The 22,681-nt window shown below is 37.2% G+C and overlaps 2 protein-coding genes and 1 pseudogene across 2 annotated transcripts; 1 reads left to right on the top strand and 2 right to left on the bottom strand.

Annotated features, from left to right (window-relative positions):
• Positions 1-1,519: 1,519 nt before the first annotated feature.
• On the bottom strand, positions 1,520-3,663 carry LOC137744452 (uncharacterized mitochondrial protein AtMg00810-like). The gene is made up of 2 exons (XM_068484261.1): positions 3,550-3,663; positions 1,520-2,563 (listed from the first exon to the last, which is right to left on the bottom strand). The coding sequence occupies exons 1-2, from the start codon at positions 3,661-3,663 to the stop codon at positions 1,520-1,522; spliced, it is 1,158 nt and encodes a 385-aa protein (XP_068340362.1).
• Positions 3,664-5,995: 2,332 nt separating this feature from the next.
• On the top strand, positions 5,996-13,799 carry LOC137744451 (condensin-1 complex subunit CAP-D2-like; annotated as a pseudogene).
• Positions 13,800-14,094: 295 nt separating this feature from the next.
• Positions 14,095-15,814, bottom strand: LOC137744450 (pentatricopeptide repeat-containing protein At1g62930, chloroplastic-like). The gene is made up of 3 exons (XM_068484260.1): positions 15,149-15,814; positions 14,696-14,726; positions 14,095-14,423 (listed from the first exon to the last, which is right to left on the bottom strand). The coding sequence occupies exons 1-3, from the start codon at positions 15,812-15,814 to the stop codon at positions 14,095-14,097; spliced, it is 1,026 nt and encodes a 341-aa protein (XP_068340361.1).
• Between the last annotated feature and the right edge of the window lie 6,867 nt (positions 15,815-22,681).

Genomic DNA, 22,681 nt, shown 5'->3' with positions numbered 1-22,681 from the left:
TCACGTGGCATATTTCCACCAAAACACACCGCCAATCAAATCTGGAGCTTTCTAGATTCATGGCAAAATGACTATTTTGCCCTTACTTTCGTTCGTTTCTATTTCATTTGTTATAACTCTATTTGTCGAACGATTTTTGCCTACATGCTTGTGGAATCATCCTCTATCCAAATATGTCAAGAAATATGATCAAATATATGAGGATAAAATACATCCTCGTAAAATTACGTTTAGTCAACTAGGGGCATTTTCATCTTTTCCACTTATCGATAAATTTTCCGACGTAAATTATAATAAATCCCGGAAACAAAATTCTAAAATTTCTCTAATCAAATTTTCATAACCATAAATATATTTATTCTCGATTTACTCCACCTATTTTAAAATTTCAAGGTATTACAGTGCCTAAGGATTAGATGGTGGAATTTAAAAGGAGAAAAACAAGTCATGTTCACATAGAAAGTAATCACCCAATGCGTTTAGGATAGAGAGGGGGAAGCTAGCCAAATGTGAGATTCTGTGGCTAGTTGTATCTCAAAAGTAGCAAAAGGGGTATTAGAAGAGTCCAAGGGTTTTACTCCACACCAAAAGAAATCTTGTTGGTGGAAGGAGGACGTACAGAAAAAAAAGTTAAGGCTAAGAAGGAATGTTGTAAAGCCTTATACAAGGATAGAAATGATGAAAACAGGGAAAGGTATAGAATAGTGAAGAAAGAGGCGAAGAAATTGAAGAATGTTTAATAGGTACAACATGTGGAAATTAAAGAATGCGAAAATTTAGTACCATAAAGTGCATTACACCCGTGCTAGGGTTTATAACTCACAAGGACTCTCCATCAATCCCAATAAATTGCTTCATCAAATGAATGAAATAATCCCCCTCTAAGCTTACTATTGAAATTTGAAGGTGTATTTTCTATTATTATGAAGAAAAGTACAAAGATAGCTCATATATATGAGCGTGGGAAGAAGAGAAAAACAAGGAACAAGGAACAAAAAACAATCTTCCTTCCTTGATTTACGCCTAATCACCTAACAACTAAAGCAAGGGCAGCAACTAGACTAACAACTAAAGCAAGGTCAGCAATCCTTTGAATTAGTGAGGATGACAACCATACTCAAGTTGTTAGATAGCACCCCATGGATACGCCCATGCTACCTACCAGCTAGGGTAAATGATAGATAACTAGACTAGATCTTCTTCCAATACTCCCTTTCAAGCTGGATCAAACGGGTCAATTGATCCAAGCTTGGACAAGAGATAATGGAAAGTAGCAAATGGTAATCCTTTTGTGAAGATATCTGCAAGTTGATCATGATTACGAATGAAGTGTGTATCAATCACCTTGGATTGCACTTGATTTCGAACATAGTGGTAGTCAACTTTAATGTGTTTAGTTCGCTCATGGAAAATAGGATTTGATGCTATGTGCATCGTAGCTTGATTATCACAGTAGAGAGACATAGGTTGCTGATGAGGAAACCCTAAGTCCAATAACAGATTTTTGAGCCAAATAAGTTCACAAGTAGTCGAAGCCATAACACGATACTTTTGTACTAGAGCGTGTAACCACGCTTTGTTTCTTGCTCTTCCAGGTGACTAGGTTACCTTCTACGAAGGTGCAGAAACCAGTGATAGACTTGCAATCGAGAGCGTTCCCCGCCCAATCTGCATCTGTATATCCTGAGATATGAGTGTGATTATTGTTGCGCATGAGAATCCCTCTACCAATGAAGCCCTTCAGATATCGGAGCACACGATGAAGAATCTTCATGTGATCCATGCTTGGAGCATGCATAAATTGGCTAACAAGACTCATGGCATATGCTATATTAGGACGAGTGATAGTTAGATAAATGAGTTTGCCGACCAATCTTTGATAGTACTCTATATTGGGAATGAGATCACCATGAGATTGCAGCTTCAAATTACTATTCAAAGGTGTGTGAGCATGTTTACAATCTGTCATGTTGGCCTCACGAAGAAGATCAATAACATACTTACGCTGATTTAGAAAACAACCCTTGTGAGAGTGTGCCATCTCGATCCCTAGAAAATATTTAAGAATGTTGAGATCTTTGATAACAAACTTGTGATTGAGATGTTGTTTAAGAGCACTAATCTCTGACATATTATCACCTGTCACAATGAGATCATCAACGTAAATAAGCACCATAAGGTTACCCGATGTGCTTGAACACACAAATAAGGAAGAATCAGCATTGCTCCAACAGAAACCAACTCTTTCTAGAACATGACTGAGCTTGGTATACCATGCACGTGGACTTTGCTTGAGACCATAAATGGATTTATGAAATTTGCACACCATTTCTGGATTGTTTGATTGAGGATGACCTGGAGGCAGTTTCATGAAAACTTTTTCTTCAAGCTCACCATGCAGAAAATCATTTTTAACATCCATTTGAAAAAGTGGCCATGCATTGTTAATGGCAACAGATAACAGCACCCTCACAGTGTTCATCTTTGCCACGGGAGCAAATGTCTCCTTGTAACCACTCCATAGGTTTGAGTAAATCCTTGAGCAACCAAACGAGCCTTGTTCCTTTCAATCATGCCATCTGAATGGAACTTGGTCTTGTATACCCAATGGCTTCCCACAGCCTTCTTTCCTTTGGGAAGTTTCACTATAGTCTAGGTGTTGTTTTCATGAAGAGCTTGAAGCTCTTCTGCCATAACAGCTTTTTACTCACTGTGTAGACTAGCTTCTTGAAAGCTTTATGGTTCATAGGTTTCAGTAATTGCACTGAGGAATGCAGCAAAGTAGGATGAAACTTTGCTACTTGGCATTGTAAGTTACATAATCATGTAACTTGGATGGAAGTTTCCTTTCACGGGGAGGATTTCGATGAATTGTGGGAAATTGAGTTACTGGCAATTGAGCAGTTTCTTGGTTAGAAGGACTACTTGAGGGTTTTGATGAAATAGGTTCTTCAGGGACCACAGGTGGAGAATTTTGCAGGTTGCGAGAATCAATCTCATTCAATACCTGGTCCCTTGAAATATCTGTTGTATCCTCTTCACTTGGATATGGTATTGGGAACAAATCAAGCAAATTCTCCCCCTCTCTTTATAGCTCATTTAGTGAGTTTTTTATTATTTGGTATGTTTATGTAATTTTATTTGGTGTGTTTAAATGTCTTTTGAATAAAGATTCTCTTAGTATAAATAAATTACCAAATTAAATAAATATACTCTTAGTTTAATAAAGTACTAAAATCAATAAATTGGAAACAACATAAAGTACTCTATTCAATAAATAAGAAATTACAACCTAAAGTGATTGGAAAATTATGGGCTCCGATTACAAAAACTACTATATTCATCATCACTTAACCAATTTGTGGTGCTAGGATGATCTTCTCTTGTCATGCTAGGACCATCTCCTCTTGCTCTCGCTTCTCTTGCACGCCTACTTCGCACCACTTCTACTTTCTCCGACTTCCAAAAATATTTAGAATTTGAAAACTTCCCTTCTAAAGGCGTGTTCATAATGTCACGATCTCATTGAGCCATTCTTTCTTCTCTAACCTGTTCCCTTTCTTGCCTAAGTAGTTCTCTTTCTCTCTCATTAGCTTGAAATGATTTCTCAACAGCTGTAGCATTTGCCTTCTCTCTAGCCTTATTAGCCTCAAATTTCGCCATTCCCGCGCTAAAGTCAATTCACCTTAGTGAGCAAGTTCTTCCATATACTTTGCATGATCATTCTTGGAAGCACTCCCTTTTCTCTTTGAAACCTTCTTACCTTGAGGCCTAATTGGGTAACGGGTCGATCTCGACGCTTGTTCAGGGGGGCATTTCGGGCACTTCTTCAGCTTCAGCTTCATGAACATGTGAGGCATGATCGGGTGTAGAGCGTAGAGGGGTGCTTTGAGGACAATCTTTGAGGCATGATCAGCTTCAGCTTCATGAAAACTTCTGGACTGACAGGCACAACTTTGAATTTAGAACAATCTTTGACAATATTCCAACATTCCCACCAGTTGAATGATTTATTTTTTGTTTTGGTTTTGGAACCATACCAAGCTTGTGCTTGAAGTTGCTACACGATGCGGGATAAGAAATAATTATAATGAAAGTAGGTAACAAATAAATAATACAAACAAATAATTATAATGTAAATTTGGGTATAGTACAAACAAATAAATAATATATTGTTACCTGATCTGTGTAATTTTCCCCACTTCGAAGATTAGTACTAGCTTGTGCCAAGGCGTCTCTCCACGTACTAAGCGATTGGCTAAGTAATTTCCAACGACTAGACATCGATTCTTTGGTTCTTTTCCCACCCATTTTCTCAAGATAATTGGTATGAATAAGACTCCATATTTCTCACAACTGCATCTCATTATTCGTAAGCGAACTATAAATAACTTCAACCCAGCTCGTACACAACACAACATCTTCAAGAAGCGTCCAATTCGTACCTGCATCAGTAGTCATTTTGTCGAAAAAAATTGGATTGAAACTTTGAGAGAAAGATAGGAATGTGCTTGAAAGTAGTTGAGATGATAATGATAAGGTATTTATAGAAAAGTAAAAACAATTTTTTTAAAAATTTGTCAAATTTTTTTTCGGATTTTTATTCATTTTTTACAATTTTTAATTTTTTTATTCAACTTTATTCATTTTTTACAATTTTTAATTTTTTTATTCAACTAATTAATCTCTGCCATTGGATTTAAAAAAATTTGAATTCCAACACTCCAGATTGTGCCACATGGCATAATGGTAATATTTCTGAATTTTAAAACTATTTTTTTTTATTATTTATAAAGGAGAATAATATCAACCGTTAATCTCAGATCCAAAGGTTGATATTAAATAAGAATTTTTTATTTTTTTTACAGTTGCAAATCTTAAGGTCCACATTTTCTTGCCGTTGCGATCCAACGGACCATGGGAAGCCATGTGGCTTTCCAATGGTAACAATTTGAAACTGCGCCACGGGCCCCATTCTCTGAAAACATGTTGGGTAACGTGCCCCCACACGCAGGTATAGTGCACGCGCCTGACAGGAAAAAAATAAAAAAAGGGGTTGACGTCAGCCTTGCGTCAGATAGCCTTCGGGCTCGCGAGCTAGCAATTCGTGATAGGCCTAGTGCTCGGACCTGCCATGTCCCTCGGGTTCCCATACGCTGAAGTTAATAGGCGGGGCTCTCGGGCCCTGTTTGTTGGCCTATCCCCCGAGCTCCAGCCAACGTTGGAAGTACTCTTAGGACAAAGGATAAACAAAGTTGTGCTACCCGTTTCAACAACCAGTCAGTACCCTTACTTTCCACTTCAACAGATGAGATATATTTAGTGAATGGAATAAGCAAAACTCCACCATGGACAAGTCAATAATGTGGAGTTCCACTGAGTGAGGGAGGGGGCCTCTCACCTACCACGTCAGTAGTTTATAGACAAATTGACGTACAAGGAAACGAAGTCAGACATTGTAATGAATTTGTAAGTTGATATATGACATTGCAATATTCAAAGATGAAGTATGCGTTTGCTATGTGGCCCAAAGTTAAGGTGTTAATATGCAATATGCCATTTTTTTTTTTTTTAAAATTTGGATAAGGATGTAGGTCTTGTGCTTGCCATGTCATCATTTAACGGCCAAATTGACAAAAAATTTAACAGAGGTCTAACATTGAAATGAGTTGAAAGTAGTTGTATGATATTACTATGCTTAAAAAATAGGTGTAAGCTTGTTATATGACCTAAAGTTAAAGTGGTAAAATGAAATTTATCCTAAATTATTGGACCGGTTGGTTTGGGCCAGGTCAGTGTGGGCTAGATCCTTCGTGGGTTGGTTGTCTCTCTGGGCGCGGATCAAAACTGAACCTATCCATTGTGGCCCTGAAAGGGCCTTTATTCCAGCTCGTTCAAAATTTAAACATTTCAAATCTGTACGGGAGAAAGCAGAGAACCTCTCTTTCTCTCTCTCTCTCTCTCAGTGAACCAGTGAGTCAGTGAATGTGGTGAAATGGCTCCCTTCTTTGTGTTTCCCCAGAGCCTGAGAGCCTTGGAAGAAGAACACGAAGGCAACCGTATCCGTGCCCAGAACCCCATCGAAATCGCTTCTCTTGCTCCCTCCGAACTCGAAGAGTTCGTCAAAGGTTCCTCCCTTCCTCACTCTCCCTCGTGCAATTACCCTCAATCCATAGCATTTTCCCATTCCAACGCTTTGTTTGGTTGCCGAGAAAATTCACTAAATCTACAGTTAAGGGAAAAATCCAAGATCCAAATTGTACTATTTCACGGTCCTGTAGGAGAGGAAGCCCCTGCTTGTACGAATCTAAACAGTGTTTAAGAACATCGAGCGAACGCCAATGGATTTTAGCTGAATTTTAGTTTGAAATGAAACTGTAGTTAACGTTCTAATACAAGGATATTAAACTTTTGGCATCCTCAGGTTTTCGAAATTCATCCATTATTTGCAATTTATTAATTTGTCTTCCGTTTTGGTACTAACGGGCACGTCCTTTGATCTCTTCGATAAAGAGCTATTTTGTATTGAAGAGCAAGATGTGTTCGATGGGGTGTACTCACTGATTCGGGGTTACAATATTTTACCCCCATCTTGTAAAGTCAATCTTCTAGAGAGTCTTCGTTCCAATCTCAGTGTTCTCCTCCCAAATGTTGATTCACTCTCACTGGTTTCTCAAGGTGAGAATGATGTCACTCCAATGCTGGATCGGCTTGCATCACATCGCAATGCTTTTAAAATCTACACTTTCTTCCTCCTTTATGTTGTTCTCTCTGAGGAGTCCAACATCACTTCCAACAACAATGTGAAGGTGTTACAGTTTTCGTCCCTTTCTCGATGTATTATTCACACAAAATAGAAATGTTATAAATATGTATCTTTGTAATTGCATTGGCTATGATGTTACCAGTTTTTCTGCCAACAATATTCTGGAGCCTTGTGCTCGGATTTAGGTGACAGCTGGTACCAGGAAGAAGCATCCTAAGAACACATGGAATTGGGAGCCGCAAAGAGGTCGCATACTTAATTTGATTGCTAATTCAGTAGAGGTCAAGCTTTCCTTGCTCTTTGGTTCATTAGGCCTGGAAGAAAATTATATTTCTTTCATTGCCAAGTAAGTTGGATAACTACTACAATTCAATCAGATTTAGACCTGGTTTAGTACTGAGGTGATTCTGAAAAAAGCTGTTATCAAAAAAAGCTGGGAGCTGTTTTTGTGTTTGGTAAACACTTAGCTTCAGCTTTTTTTCACAGTTTTGGATGAAAAAAAGCCAAAAACAAGAAGCTGCAAAACCTAACTTTGAAAAATCGGCTTTTTTTCACATCTGTTTTACATAAAAGTTTACCAAACACTCTAATACTGCTTTTTTTCTTTCAAAAGCACTTTTACAAAAAAGTTTACCAAACACTCTGCTGTTTTATTTCACAGCTGCTTATTCTCACATCACAGCAGAAACAGTTTTTTTTCAAAGCACAGCAATACCAAACCAGCCATTAGTGTCTCTTTTCTTTAGTGTTAGCTTTAAAATAATATTTTCTGATTGCGGTTCTGTAGAAATACATTTTCGTTGTTTGAGAGCGGTGCACTTCTAAAAGACTCTGACACAAAAGGTGCTCTGTGCCGAATAATTGGGGCTTGTGCCACGAAATACCAGTACATGGCACAATCATGTGCGTCGATCTTGCATCTACTTCACAAATATGATTTTGTTGTTACCCACATTGCCGATGCGGTTGCTGGGGCAACTCTCTTATCAGAGAGATAGGGAGGACAAATCCCGAAGGCTACATCAAAGGTACTGTTGGAGCTGAAAATGCTGGTTGGTTTTTGGTGGAACTTTCTGATCGGCTGCCTAAGCTGATGTCTACCAACGTTGGCCTCCTTGTCCCACATTTTGGTGGGGAATCTTATAAGATAAGGAATTCTCTTGCTGGTTGCATAGGCATTTAAGGATGTCAAAGGTGAAGTGGGTTCTAAATGTGTACGTTTTAGAACCAATCAAGCTATGTTGGATATTTTGCTTGAGTGGTGTTGAGATGTTTCAGCGTATACAAGGAGTCAGGTTCTTCAGGTTTTGGCTGAACTATGCGAAGAACATTCTGTTTCAATTGGCTTGTGGAATGAGCTTGCAAAGTTGCTGCTGGGAGGTTGGAGGATAAGAGTGCAATGGTTAGAAAATCGTCTGTAAATCTACTTACCATGATGTTGCAACATAACCCATTCGGCCCACAACTTCGAATAGCTTCCTTTGAAGCAGCCTTACATCAGTACAAGAAAAAGCTGAAATAGCTTGAACCAGACATCTCTTCAGAAAGTGATAAGAACAGGGTGCCATCTGACGATAGTACCTTTGCAGACACTGATGTTGATGATGCAAATGGCAAATGCACATGTGAATAAGGAGCAGCAGGAGGGTTTATCTGATAGTTGCTTGCCTCATATGGAAGAAAATATAGTTCAAAAGGATGGATCTGCGCCTGATGTAGGTAACTTACAGGAGACCAAGGCCTTGGTAGCATCACTTGAGGCTGGGTTAAGGTTTTCAAAGGGTATATCTGCCACAATCCCAACACTTGTTCAATTGATGGCATCACCTTCTGCCACTGATGTTGGAAATACGATACATTTGCTGATGAGGTGCAAACAGTTTCAAATTGATGCCTCAGAGGCATGTCTTCATAAGATGGTGCCACTGGTATTTTTGTTTTCCTTCATGCTCTAAAACTAATGATGCAATATTTCATTTGGGTCAAAACTTTTCCCATCTGTTAAATCTTGAGTAACAACTCTAGATTTAATTGTTGACTAGTACATGAGATGTAAGATTCTAAATGTGTCTTGGCTCTTGTAGGTATTTTCTCAGGACAAATCCATCTATGAAGCTGTTGAAAATGCCTTCATTACAATTTACATAAAGAATAACCTAGTAGAAGCAGCCAAGAATCTTATGAATCTTGCGGTAGAATCAAATATTGGAGTTCTAGCTGCTCTTGAGTTTATAGTTGCTGCCTTGGTGACCAAGGTTGATATCCACTGGTGCGGTCCGTCTATCTTTCGTCTGTCAAAGTAGTCTTTTGCTTATGTTTGTTGAAAGCTTCTAACTTTGTTTTTTTCCTAATTTTGCATGCAAAGATCAGGTTGCCAAAATGGACTCTACTGTTAGGGGTGGGTTGAAAAAACCGAAAATTGAAAAAAAGAGGACCCAAAACCGAACCGCAACCGAAAAAACCGAATCGAAAAAAAAAGGAACCGAAAGTACAAAACCTAAACTTCAATCGAAGAAATATATATTAATTTTATATAAAATTTTAATTATTATATATAAAGGGCATTTATTTCCAAACTAATTCTAAGCCTAAACTTCAAACCCTTCAAGCATAAATAGAATAAATATATATTAATTTTATATAAAATTTTAATTATTATATATAATGGGTATTTATTTCCAAACTAATTCTAAACCTAAACTTCAAAACCTTCAAGTCCAAATAGAATGTTAGGCCTCATATTAGAAAGTTAGAAATCCTAGCATACTAATTATTCCTTCTTTTCTTCTCCCCAGCCGTATTCCTTCTCTCCATTTTTTTCTTCTTTTTTTTCCAATCATGCCGCCACCTTCCTCTCTCCCATTTCTCTCTTGTTTTTTTCTTCTTTTGTTCTCTCATCTCCCTCTCACCCATTTTTTTCCCCGTCTTTTTTTCTCCCATGCTGCATCTCTCTTTATCTTACTGTCCAACTCATACCTCTGCCGAAGTCAGCCATGGCTTCCGCCATCATCGACAACAAGGTGGTTCTCGCTCGCCATTGTTGACATGCACCAGATCTAGCCACCATTCACCGTAATTGTTCTGATGGACTTCTTCTATAATTCTTGTTGATTTTATTCTTTGATATGGCTTAATTTTGATAGATACGAGTGACTTGGGTTTGCAATTTTATTGATCTGGAATTTGATCTTTTTTATTTTAAAAAGTTTGTTAGATTTGAATGGATTTGAAGTGTTATATTTTTAGCTAAAGATTTGTTTTTCTTACAATTTCTTCAACTTTCATTGTATTCGGCATTATTTGTATTATTTAAAAAAAAAAAAAAAAAAAAAAAACCGAATTGGAAACCGAAAAAAAATGAACCGAACCTAACTGAGCCGAAATTTCGGTTCAATTTCGATTTTGGTAAAAAATTGAACCGTTTAGAACCAAATCTAGCCTTATCTACAGTGGATCTAAATATATCAGCTTAAAGTTTGACATAAATATACTAACATTTTTCCTTACAAATCAAGTAGTAATATTGTCAGCTTGACTAGCTAAGAATTGTTTGCTTGGGCAAGTAGACAAGTATTTATAAAATTCTTTTGCTGGCGTGCTGGTAACGTTGGTTTAGTATTAACTAGCCCTTGGTGTAGAGAAAGACAATATTCCAAACACCAGAGTATTGCCTCTCAGTTAGTGCAGACTCCACACTAGCCCAAGACTTACAACCAACAGTAAAGAGAAAGAAGGGAACCAATGAAGATGAATCAACTTTCACTAACAAGGAAATAAGCTTACAAGTTACAACACTCTCACCAAGAGCATGAAAAATACAACCAAAAGGAAAGATGAAAAACTAACTCAAAAGGATAAGCAGCAGCTAGTTATGAATGCAATTGAAAACTGTTGTGAAAACCAAAACATAAAGGAATGCCACTGCATCATGAAAACATGTGGGTTCCCAAGATATCCACAATTAAGGAATTAATATAAGTTGTTGGGTATGTGGGAAGTCATTCTAGAAAAACCACTTTAATTTTAACACTGGGCACGCTTGATAGTTTAACTTTAAGTGATTATGAGAAACGAGGTATTCTTTCCCCCTTACCAAGTGGGTTTCTATAGATAGTCTTCAGTATGCTTGATATCACGATTGGTTCAGCTACATTTTCCCAGCATGTATAAGTCTAAATAAGCAAGTATATAAGATTGAATCTGATTGTGATTGCCATAGTCCTAGAACGCCAATGTGCTCGATTCTGTGTTACGTCTTCCTTTAGATCTAAGTACTCTAAGTCTTTTCTTAGAGTCTCTTTCAAAGTCTTCCTAGGTCTTCCTCTACCCCTTCGGCCTTCAACCTTTGTCCCATAATCGCATCTTCTAACCGAAGCGTCAGTAGACCTTCGTTTCACATGTCTAAACCATCGTAACCGATTTTCTCTCATCTTTCCTTCAATTTCGACTACTCCTACTTTACCTCGGATATCCTCATTCCTAATCTTATCCTTTCTTGTGTGCCCACATATCCAATGAAGCATTCTCATCTCCGTTACACCCATTTTATGTACGTGTTGATACTTCACTGCCCAACGCTCCCTGCCATAAAACATTGCCGGCCTTATTGCCGTCGTAGAAAATTTTTCCTTAAGCATAAATGGCATACGATGGCCACACAACACGCCGGATGCATTCTTCCACTTCATCCATCCAGCTTGTATTCTATGGTTAAGGTTTCCATCCAATTTTCTGTTCGTTTGCAAGATAGATCCTAGGTAGTGAAAGCGGTCGCTCTTTGGTACTTCCTAGTCTCTAATCAAATCACTAGTGGCCTCTGAAGATGCAGTACTTGATATACTCTCTGAAAAAGCAGAAAAAGAAATAGTTGGTGGCAGTTCCGCTGCAAAGAACTTGATTGGACATTGTGAACCTTTCTTGTCAAAACTTTGTAGAAATTTTAGTTTGATGCAGAAGGTGATTCCCCTAATTTGAGTAATGAAATTCTTTATAATTCAGTCAATACCCTCCCCCACACAAAAAGAGAGAAGAAAAAGAAAATAGGATTTGCTTGTAGACCTTTCTTGTTATGTTAGGGGCCTCTAATTATGGCTATAAATGAAATGGCCATACGACTAGAAGATGAGGATGAGAGGATTTCAAATCTTGTTAAACTTTTTTTCAATGAGTTATCTCAGAAAGGTAAACTTAGGTATCCATCCGGCTACTTTGTTTTGGTACTATCATTTTTCTTCTGCTTTGATGGAATTTCATTCTTAATGAAATTGAACTTTTTTCTCTCCTCAATTATGCCTACAAGGAGCAATCCGATATATAATCTACTTCCAGATATACTTGGAAAGTTATCCAACCAGAATTTGAAGAGTCTTTTTGCAACATCATGCAGTTTTTAATAGGTTCCATCAAGAAGGTACAATCTATTTCAATTTGGTTGCTTTAGCATTTATTTGTTTCAATTAAGTTATTACGTTATTTGCGTACTCTGGACAAACAAATGGAAGCCCTTGTTGAAAAGCTTTGCAATAGGTTTAGAGGAGTTACAGGTAACAATTCCTTTATTTCCTCCATTTTATCTTTGAACAATATTATTGTTTGATAGATCTTTCTATTTCGTCAATTTTGAACTTTGGTAGTCGTACAGTTCGAGGTGTAAAATCATAAAGTCCCAGTGACCGTTATTTGTGTTAAGCATTTACCAGGGAGTAAAGTATTATTTGATCATTACAAGCTTTTAGATTGACCTCATTGAGTGTTCTTGGTGAAATTGTGGTTTTTCTGTTTATTGCTATAATTATTTGTGAACCTGGTGTTTGTGTTTTTCCTTTGAGTGGTTTACTTAGTTTACGGAGGCTTTGTTACTTACATATGGGTTCATCATTTATCGTGAGTTAATGGGGTAAACACTGTGTTATAAGTTCATCCATGTGTAGCTAAGTCTTATTTCCACATGTTTGAACTAATTCACGATTCCAGGGCCAGAAGGCTATTATCATTTACTTCCTAGTTTAGTTGATGTAGTGTGTTATATGGAAGCTGCTTATCAACCTTATCTCAAATCATGTTTTGTGAATTTTCAGTCACATTTTCTTCATGTTTCTATTCAAGTTAGTTTCAGTTTTGAGCAAGTCTATTGCTGCAGATATCAGACAATGGGAATATATTTCTTATTGCCTCTCTCAGCTGGCATTCACGGAAAAGAGAATGAAAAAGTTTATAGAGTCATTCAAGACGTATGAACATGTCCTTTCGGAGGATTCTGTGATGAACCACTTCAGAAACATAATTAACAAGGTATCCATTTATCTCCTTTAGTAGAATTATCAAATATATATCAGTTAAGATGTATATTCTGTTTTCTTACAATTAACCGGAAACAGGCAAAGTAGTTCGCAAAACCAGAACTTAAATTGTGCATCGAATTTGAGGAGAAGCTGAATAAGTTAAACTTGGAAAAGAAGGAACAAGAAGCGACAACACGAAATGCCCAAATTCATCAACATCAGATCAGCAGCATGGAAGGATTTGGGGTTACCAAAAAAGCTGGTGGTGCTAGTTCAGAATCAGACATTACTGAAGGTTAGTGTAATCAACTCATGTGCTGAAGCCTATTACTAGAGAATTTTGTTCCATGCATGTGTTATGCTTCTGAGTTGCTGCTAACCTGTTGGGTATCTGGTAATTGGTATAGAAACAGATGGTGACGTTATTGATTCATCTGTCGAAGGGATGATTGAGCGTGTGAATGACGTCTCAAAATCTATATCGTGTGAATTAAAAGAAAATTCCAATGCTTCAAGTGAGTTGACATAATCAGAACCAGGTGACATTGAAGTTCAATCACCAAAAACTAACATAAGAGGTAGTTTAAGCACTATAGCTTTTCGTAACGTTAAATGTGTATTGTACATTTTCTCTAAATTGCTGATATATGACAAAAGCCTCGAAATCGAAAGCCAAGACAAGCAACATGAAAGATAAATAAGGTCAGATTTCTGCATACACAAGAAAAAGTATCAGGTCGAAGCAAAGGTAAGAGTAGTAAAGAGTGGGTTGGGGTTAACCATTTTTACCGAGTAGAAGCAATAATTTCTTTTGCTTCTAAAGCTATTTAGTTATATAGTCCTTGTTAAGTACATTGCAATGTTTGGGAATTGAAAAGAAAATTAAGAAGAAAGATGAACACAGAGAGTTTTAGAGAGAGAAATATGCTTTTGTATTAATTGATAGAATGAAGGTTACACAATTGCTTTCATAAGAGAAAGCCTAACTACTCTAACCAACTTACTAACTGTATTGCTAACTTGTATACTTAATACTCCCCCTCAGTCTCAACTGGGGAAACCCAGTTTGAGATCGGAAGAACATCTGCAATCACTGCTACGAAACCATAAAACAGAACACAGAGTTGAACCATCTGCAATCTTGCAATTCCACTTCATCCAATTTGAGACATCTACTTGATCTTCATAGCTGCAATAATGGAACCCATAAGGGATTTGGGCATCTCTGTAGCACTTTGACTGAGCACCACCTAGAGTTCCTGCCATGACAGTAGCTGCAGTAATAGCTATATGGAGACCAACTGGCTTACGTTGAAGAGATTCTGCATGAACATATGGCCCTCTTTGCTTTTGAAGGTCAACATTAGCTGTCAGTCCTAGTCCACCACAACGATGATCTCAACCCATGTTAACTAAATTGACAGGTATACAAAACCTAAATCTATACTCAAGAACGGTGCAATTTCATATTGGTTCTTTCCCAAAGAATTTCAACCCTTGCAGATACAATCTTCCCATCCAAAAAATCCAATATTCCTCTGCCTCTCACATGAGTTTCAATCAAAGAACAACCTTGTATAAAGGCGTCGTAGCACACCCTCATGCTGGTATAACAACTTCTTAAGGGTTTACCCTTCGTGGGATTTACCGTCAACAATCTCATTCAACTTGGCTTCGGCCTTTAATATTTACAAAAAAACAGAAAATTAACAAACTACAGCGTGGCATCGGCCTTAACTATAGCACCACGGGATCGCCCTTTGTGGATTTTACCAAAAAACAACTTCTTTGAACAATGGCATCGGCCTTCACAATTTCAACAACTGAATCTATGTAGGATTACCCTTCGTGGGATTTACCATTAACAACTTCTTCTACCCTTCGTGGGATTTACCTATTCACATCACGGAATTACCCTTCGTGGGATTTACCGTGCACAACTTCTTTAAACTTCATTGTATAACCGGACTTACTGTAGATTCATGCTAACAACTGAGTTGGTTAGACTCTAAAATTATAGGCTGAGATAAGAAAATATACTGCACAACCACGATATAAACGAATCGTAAGTAATCCCATCGGGATCTATTCCTTTGCTTACCATTTCTAATACCATTTGTAAAGCTCGGACTCTGTCTCCACAGTTCCACAGTGCACTGAACATAGTGTTGTATGAGCTCACATTCGAAGGACATCCTACTTCACCGAGGTTCTCGAAGAGTTGCAAAGCCTGATAAGCCTTTCCACTCTTACACAATGCAGCTAATATCATAGTGTAGTTCACAATATCTGGCAAGCAGCTATCCAATATCATGTAATCCAAAAACTCTATTACCAAATCCAATCTCCCCTCTTTGCAGAAAGCAGAAACCAACGGATCATAACTATAAGCATCCGGAGTCAATCCCTTGTCCTTCAAAAAAGGTGCATTGACATGATCGATAGAAGCCACAATGCAAATATGAAAACAAGAAACAACTCGTGCAAGACACTGTTGGATTTCTGATTCCCTTAATCCAAGTCCATCAATGTTGTGAATGACAACACATATTATACATTCGCTTGATGTAACTTCCGATCCATCCAAAAATGCAAGAAGATCATCCATGAACCTAGAACCAAATGGTTGTTGCACTTTTGACAAGCTTCTGGAAAGAGTCCTTTTGGTTTTCAATTGATCCCGCAGAAGTTCAGTTAAGGCTACCACAAAGACTTCACATGAAACTTTTGAGTTGGGCATTTCGACAAACACCTGGACTGCACCCATGTCCAATCTTTCTTCCACACCAAAGAACAGAATAGAGATCAAAGAAGTCACTGACCCATTCCTTCAAACAGTTGGAGTGCACACAATCCTAACCTGAAGAGCTCCCAAGATTTGCAATCTTGAACAAACAACAACCATTTCTATGCAAGTAGTGCAAACGCCAAGAGTTGCCCAACCGCCATGATCAAGATATCAAAGAAACCTCCACAATCGGACCTAGAATATTGAGTCTCCTTGTACTGCTTTATGTACCTTAGCAAGATTAACGTAGAAGAAAAACGGTTTCTTGTTGTTGGAGACCTGAATTCTGTTCTTCTTCGGTGCCTCAACCGATTGCGGCAGTGGAGATGCGACTCTCTGCATTTGCTCTGAAATTTTCTCCAACTTTCGATCTCTTGCTTTCGATCGGGAACGGGGAGACTCATGAATTTGATCGGAAAGAAATCAACCCAGAAACACATTAACCCAGAAGTAAAGGAACGATCGCGGAAGCACCCAGAAACTTAACATAATTCCTAACATCTAATGAAAATTTGGAAAGAAACTAAGCTAGAAACATATGTAAAATAATAGGAAGTGGAACCACCACAATCATGGCATGAGCCTAGATACCATGTTAACTACATTGCAATGTTTGGGAATTGAAAAGAAAATCAAGAAGAAAGATGAACACAAAGAGTTTTAGAGAGAGAGAGAGAGAGAGAGAGAGAGAGAGAGATTTAAAGAGAGAAATATGCTTTTGTATCAATTGATAGAATGAAGGTTACACGATTGCTTTCATAAGAGAAAGCCTAACTACTCTAACCAACTTACTAACTGTATTGCTAACTTGTATACTTAATAGTCCTGTCTTATTTTAGATGATTTATTGTATTGTGGCATTTGAGAAGGGGAGGTGATTTTCATGCTCTGTTTTAACTTCAACGGAGTTTAAATAGAGGTGTATAAAAAGCCAAAAAGGTTGTATATTTATCATTTCTCTGGAGAAATTAAACAAAATGGAGGAAAAATTTGTATTAATATTTTTTGTGCATGGTGAATTTAAACTAACTTAAGGGCTATTTAATAAATATTTTGTTTTTGTATTTTAAAAAACTGAAAACTTGTTTGATAACCTTTTTTTGTTTATAAAAAATACAAAATAAAAACGGAGATGTTAAGATTGGAAACTTGTTTTGTAACATTTTCACTATTTTTTAAGTCTAAATTTGGAAAGTTCGATTCGATTGGAAAATTTGGAAATAAAAATTTGAAACTTTGGTTTCGATTTGATCTGTTCGAAAATTATTCATAATTCCACCCCTAAAATGTAGTATTAAGTGATAGTAACATATTCTTACAAAAGTGCTCAAGTGCATACTCGTTAGTAATTTATTTGGGTTTGTTCCACAAAGTAATCTCATGATTTGAATCATTCATTTTTTAGGTTCTCATTAATAGATCAAACTTTACATAATTCACTCAAATTGAAAATAGTTGAGCCCTTTAAACATTATTGTGAACATTTAACATAGTGTTCGACTCTTAGAGAAGTGTCTACTGACTCCAGTGAAATTTTGCAGAGATGATCTTTTAACCTTTAAATTTTAAAATGATGGTTCAGATTATAAAAAGTATTATGGAATGACACTAAACAAGTAAGTAATGCCATATCAAATAACTAACTAGTTAGCGTTTGAGTATCGCTGTTTGAAGTCAACTCTTTCTTTGTTCTCTTCTTAATTTCTTTCAAGTCTTTTTGGAAACTTCCATTTGAGTTTTTTCGTATTTGTTGCGGGCTTTTCATATTCATTCATCTTTTACTTGAATTGTTGTCAGTTTCTCGTTTTCAATCTGCATTTCATTTGGAGATTCCGCATCAATATCAATCCAGGGAGTATTTCTTTCTTTTGTTTTATTTATTTACTTTTTTTTTTTTTTTTACATGTCAATTTTCGGTTTAGTTTTTAATTCTTTTCAAATCATAATTTATTTCAGATTCTTTGATTTTATGCGTTCTTTCAACATTTCTCTCTCTGGTTCTATACAATACTAGCTTCTCGCAGGAGCGGAATGTGTTGCTTTAGTTGTTAACATTGTTACTTTTTAGGAGATTGTTTTGTACCGTGCATGTTAGAGGCTTTTCTTTATCATATACCTCCTAACATTTGCTTGTGTTTTTCTTTTCAATCTTCTTCTTTGCGGTATTTTTTTTTACAGTTGTGCTACAAACTTTTTTTTGTAAATTGCAGTTTATAACCCAGATATAACAAAGAAAAGAGAAACATTGTCACTTAATACTATAATTTAATGATATTCTTTTTTATTTGTAAGTGAGAAGTTTTAGGTTCGATAATATCATTTAAAAAAAATTTTAAAAAAAATGTTGTTTCTGTAAAAAGTAAAGGTATAAAACTAATTTAATTACTGGCCTTTGAGTTTTTGGGTTGTGATGTGATGAAGCGGCTGCGTTCCTTCTCCTGGTTTGGTTTTGGAGGGGATTTTATCATTAATAGCCAAAATTTAATCTTTAAATTCATAAATATCAATTTTTACAAAGAATTTCAGATGTATCCAAAATTCTACTTAAATATACTCGATTGCCCTCAAAATTAAAACCTAATTACAACTAAAAGCCATCAGCCTTCTAAATTTTATTCATCGTTGTTCATGAGGAAGGGAGTGGCAAACGGGGATATTGCAGGCCTTGTCAAACAAGCCAAACACCATGAATGTATGTTGGCTGCACCATTGTGAAACCAGAACGCAGTATAAGTATAAAAATTGTAGAAATTGATATATTAGAATTTATGGGGAGCAATCGAAACAACAATTAGATTGTTATAAAAATGTGTGTTCCCCAAATTAATATTATATATGCATAATGCCATGGAACCGTATACTAGAGATTTCTACCCAAACAAAGACATGAAAAATTATATTTTGAAATTATGTAGAGGTTGCAGGTCTATGAAGTTTTCAGAAGAAAAAAAATTTTCAAATGATTATCATGCAAGAATATATAGTTGTAGGTGTTCATCAATTAATAAATGAATTAGACAGGTTGATTGCTCATTCTCTTTTTGTTCTTTCTACTTATTGGATTGGAATATATTGAAATAATCAAAACCCCTAAAAATGAAAAAAAGAAAGAGTAGAAAAAAATCTCATATGCATACGTGAATTAAACAATTACTGGGTACGGAGAGAAAATGTCACATCCCGGCCCGGGACGGATCACTTCCTGGGCCCGCTCCACCATCGTAACACGATATTGTCCGCTTTGGGCTTACCATTCCCTCATGGTTTTGTTTTTGGGAACTCACGAGCAACTTTCCAGTGGGTCACCCATCATGGGATTGCTCTAGCCTCCTTCTCGCTTAACTTCGGAGTTCCTACGAAACCCGAAGCCAGTGAGCTCCCAAAAGGCCTCGTGCTAGGTAAGGATGAGAATATACATTTAAAGATCACTCTCCATGGTCGATGTGGGATGTCACAATCCACCCCCCTTAGGGGCCCGATGTCCTAGTCGGCACACACGCGGCCAAGGTTAGGCTCTGATACCACATTGTCACATCTTGGCCCAGGACGGATCACTTCCCGGGCCCGCTCCACTACCGTAGCACGATATTGTCCGCTTTGGGCTTACCATTCCCTCACGGTTTTGTTTTTGGGAACTCACGAGCAACTTCCCAGTGGGTCACTCATCATGAGATTGCTCTAGCCCCCTTCTCACTCAACTTTGGAGTTCCTACGGAACCCAAAGCCAATGAGCTCCCAAAAGGCCCAGTGCTAAGTAGAGATGGGAATATACATTTAAGGATCACTCCCTTGGGCGATGTGGGATGTCACAGAAAAAAATCCCAAGAGCTCATATGCAATTAGGGTATTTAAGTGTTTTGAAGTTCATTTTTGGCTAGATATAATTTTTTTTGTTTTTTTGTTTTTTATAAAAACTGATATTTTTGAAATTAAAGGTCAAATTTTGACTATATTTGATAAATACTCATTTTGGAGTTCGATATAAGTCATGGAAAATTGACAACCCAAATAAAACACAGGCAATTACAAAGGCAAAGCAAACAAATTTAATAACACTCGCACAACACACAAAAAGAGTGAGCAGAAAATGATGCACCCAACCTCCGTTTTTTGACGCCTAGTAGTCACTGGAAAACGGTGGAATGAAAAACCTGAAGAATGAGTGAGAGACCGGCACCATAACTTGGGAGAAATGATAATGTTAAGGAGACTAAATTTTAAGAATTAAGTACTAAAAACTCTCTTATTTTTTTATCATTATTCTAAATTGGTCTCAATCTTTTTTAACAATCCAAACAAATTCCCAACCTATTACAAATGTCACCTTCATTAAGCCCCTTGATTTTTTGTTAAATTAATTAGGGCTTACTTTGTTTCCAAAATCAATAGAAGGTCATGGAAACTGGCGTTCACTAACTAACGGTGACTACCACTCTCATCAGACCATCACCTCCAAATCTGACGGACAACCACCAACTCCACCCTACAACACAAGCCGCCAACATCAAGAAGAAAGTTCTGTAGGTTGCTAAAATGGTATGGACTATCATGATGCGACCGCCACCACCTTCACCAGTACAAAGAAGAATTGGAAGTTGAACTAGTTTGTGGGCTTTAAATATAAAGATTAGGGCGGGGTTTTGATCGCTTGTATCCACTTAGGGTCTCGTAAGGCTTCTTCTACCTGAGTTGGAATTTGATTGATTCCATATGATTTACCGATGCCCTACGTTTTAATGAACAATGCTCATATGATACATAATTAGCAACTAGATACTTGACCTTCCCTTCTGGAGAGAACCTGTTAGGTGGCACACCATGATTTTGTCTTGCTGGCAATTTATAAGTACTCACATTAATATCAAGATTAGTTTTATTATCATTTAAAATACGTACCACTTGGATATTCAGAGGAGATGAAACATGCACTACAGGATCAGAGAGAAGGAGTACTACAAACATATTGGGCACCTCGGCAGATTACTATTGAACTAGGCTACTTGTTTGGTGGAAGTTGCTGACCTGGACAGTACAGTTTAATTGGGCACTGCCGATCAAGGTGGTATTATTCAATAGGGCTATGCAGAACATCTCCAACTTCTTTGGTTGCAACATGCCGAAATGGGCTACCTGGTTAGGTGGGAGCTTGTCGAACCAAAGTGTTAGGTTTGGTGGGCTCTTGCCGAACAACTGGGCGGATTTCCACAGCTTCGGTTTCTCCCACTAAATTATATCCTAACTAGCTTAGATAACCAATATCACTAATCTCTCCCTGGTGATCTAAATTGGGTACAGATGAAGAATAAAAATACTCCGGTGATCTAAATTGGTTACAAAAGTATGATGACTAGCAGGATGATAACACTTGAATTCCCTTTTGATGCAAGGAAAATCCAAGAAAGACACAGTTGAGTGCACAGAGATCAAGCTTACTATGATAAGCTTTCTGAATGTGAACATAGACCACACAATCAAAGATCTGAGGTGACATAGTGTTTTAGTAAGCTTTTGAAGTAGTGTTTGATAACTTAAGACCCGAGAAGGTATACAGTTCATAACATAAATTACATATACAATTGCTTTAGGCTAGGAACCTTTTGGAACAAATGCACCAATAAGCAAAACAGAAGCTATCTCCAAGATATGACGATTCTTCCTTTTCGCCACCCCGTTGTGTTGTGGAGTATGCAGACATGTAATTTTATGAACAATCCCACGATCTTATAGAAACCGGGATAACTTAGAATTTATGTACCCTCCATCATTGTTAGAACGCAAAACTTTAATATCAGAGAAATGCTGAGTTTTAACCATATGATGAAACATACGAAACACATCACAAAACCTCACTTTTGTTTTTCAATACATACAACCACGTCATACGGGTGCAATCATCCACGAAAGTAACAAACCACTAAATTCTCGAAGTAGTACTAACAGGGGAAGAACCCCACACATCAGAGTGTTTGAGAGCAAATAGAAATGACCTTCTGTTCATATTTGAAGGGAATGAAGCACAATGACTTTGGGCTAAAATACATACCTCACACTTCAATTATGTGGTGAAGGAAGGCTCTACAGTGAGGGATGAGAAGTCGAGAAAGAGAGATCAGAGAGGTTAGTTGAGAGAAAGGTGAGTTACTTATGTGATGTAGGTGTGGCCGAAATCGAAGATGGCAAATAAGGAGGAGGAGAGAAATCGAGAGAAATCGGCAAGGAGGGTGAGTGAGGTTGAAAGAGGGAGTGACTAAGTGAAGGTTTTATTTGGATTCAACGGTTGAGATTAAATCTCAACCAAATCCGATGGCTGTTACAATTCTAAATATATATTTAAAATTAAATAATATATACTTTTTTTATTTCGGTTCGGTTCGGGATTACCGAATGAATGAAAATATGAGATCGATTCTCATACCGAAATTTCAGGATCGGTTCGGGATTGGGTACCAAAATTTTCGATTTGGGATTTTTTCGACTTGGTTTAGGGATTTTTTCGGTTCGATTTGGAATTTTCGGTGTTTTTTTCCACCCCTAATCCTATTAGAGTTATAATCCTATTAGGGTAAGGATTTAACCTTCCCTACTACCATAAATAAAGGCACAATGGGGTGATACAACACACACATCACAATTACACATCTCTCTCTTTTCTCTCTATGTGCCGCTCACATCTCTCTGGCCTCCATAATTGTTCAGTAAATTATGCCTACAACACGTTATCAGCACGCTCTTGACGCTGCGCTAAAGAGAGTTTGATATTCAATCAGGGGAGTATTATATTTTAATCATTCTTTTTATGGTTAATTTATTATTTCATTGAATTGATATACATGCTATTTGATTCAA

The sequence above is a fragment of the Pyrus communis genome, chromosome 9 (genome assembly GCF_963583255.1).
Source record: "Pyrus communis chromosome 9, drPyrComm1.1, whole genome shotgun sequence".
NCBI classification, from domain to species: domain Eukaryota; kingdom Viridiplantae; phylum Streptophyta; class Magnoliopsida; order Rosales; family Rosaceae; genus Pyrus; species Pyrus communis.
Note: the sequence above shows the minus strand (reverse complement) of the source record. Positions and strands in the feature narration are given on the sequence as shown.

Coding starts and splice junctions, on each gene's coding strand:
- LOC137744452 (XM_068484261.1), bottom strand. CDS start 3,663: ATGGCGAAATTTGAGGCTAATAAGGCTAGAGAGAAGGCAAATGCTACA. Junction 2,564..3,549: donor TTAGGCAAGAAAGGGAACAG/GTTAGAGAAGAA, acceptor CATGATTGAAAG/GAACAAGGCTCGTTTGGTTG.
- LOC137744450 (XM_068484260.1), bottom strand. CDS start 15,814: ATGGGTGCAGTCCAGGTGTTTGTCGAAATGCCCAACTCAAAAGTTTCA. Junction 14,727..15,148: donor TACAAATGGTATTAGAAATG/GTAAGCAAAGGA, acceptor TAAATATTAAAG/GCCGAAGCCAAGTTGAATGA. Junction 14,424..14,695: donor GTTGAATGAGATTGTTGACG/GTAAATCCCACG, acceptor GTGGTGGACTAG/GACTGACAGCTAATGTTGAC.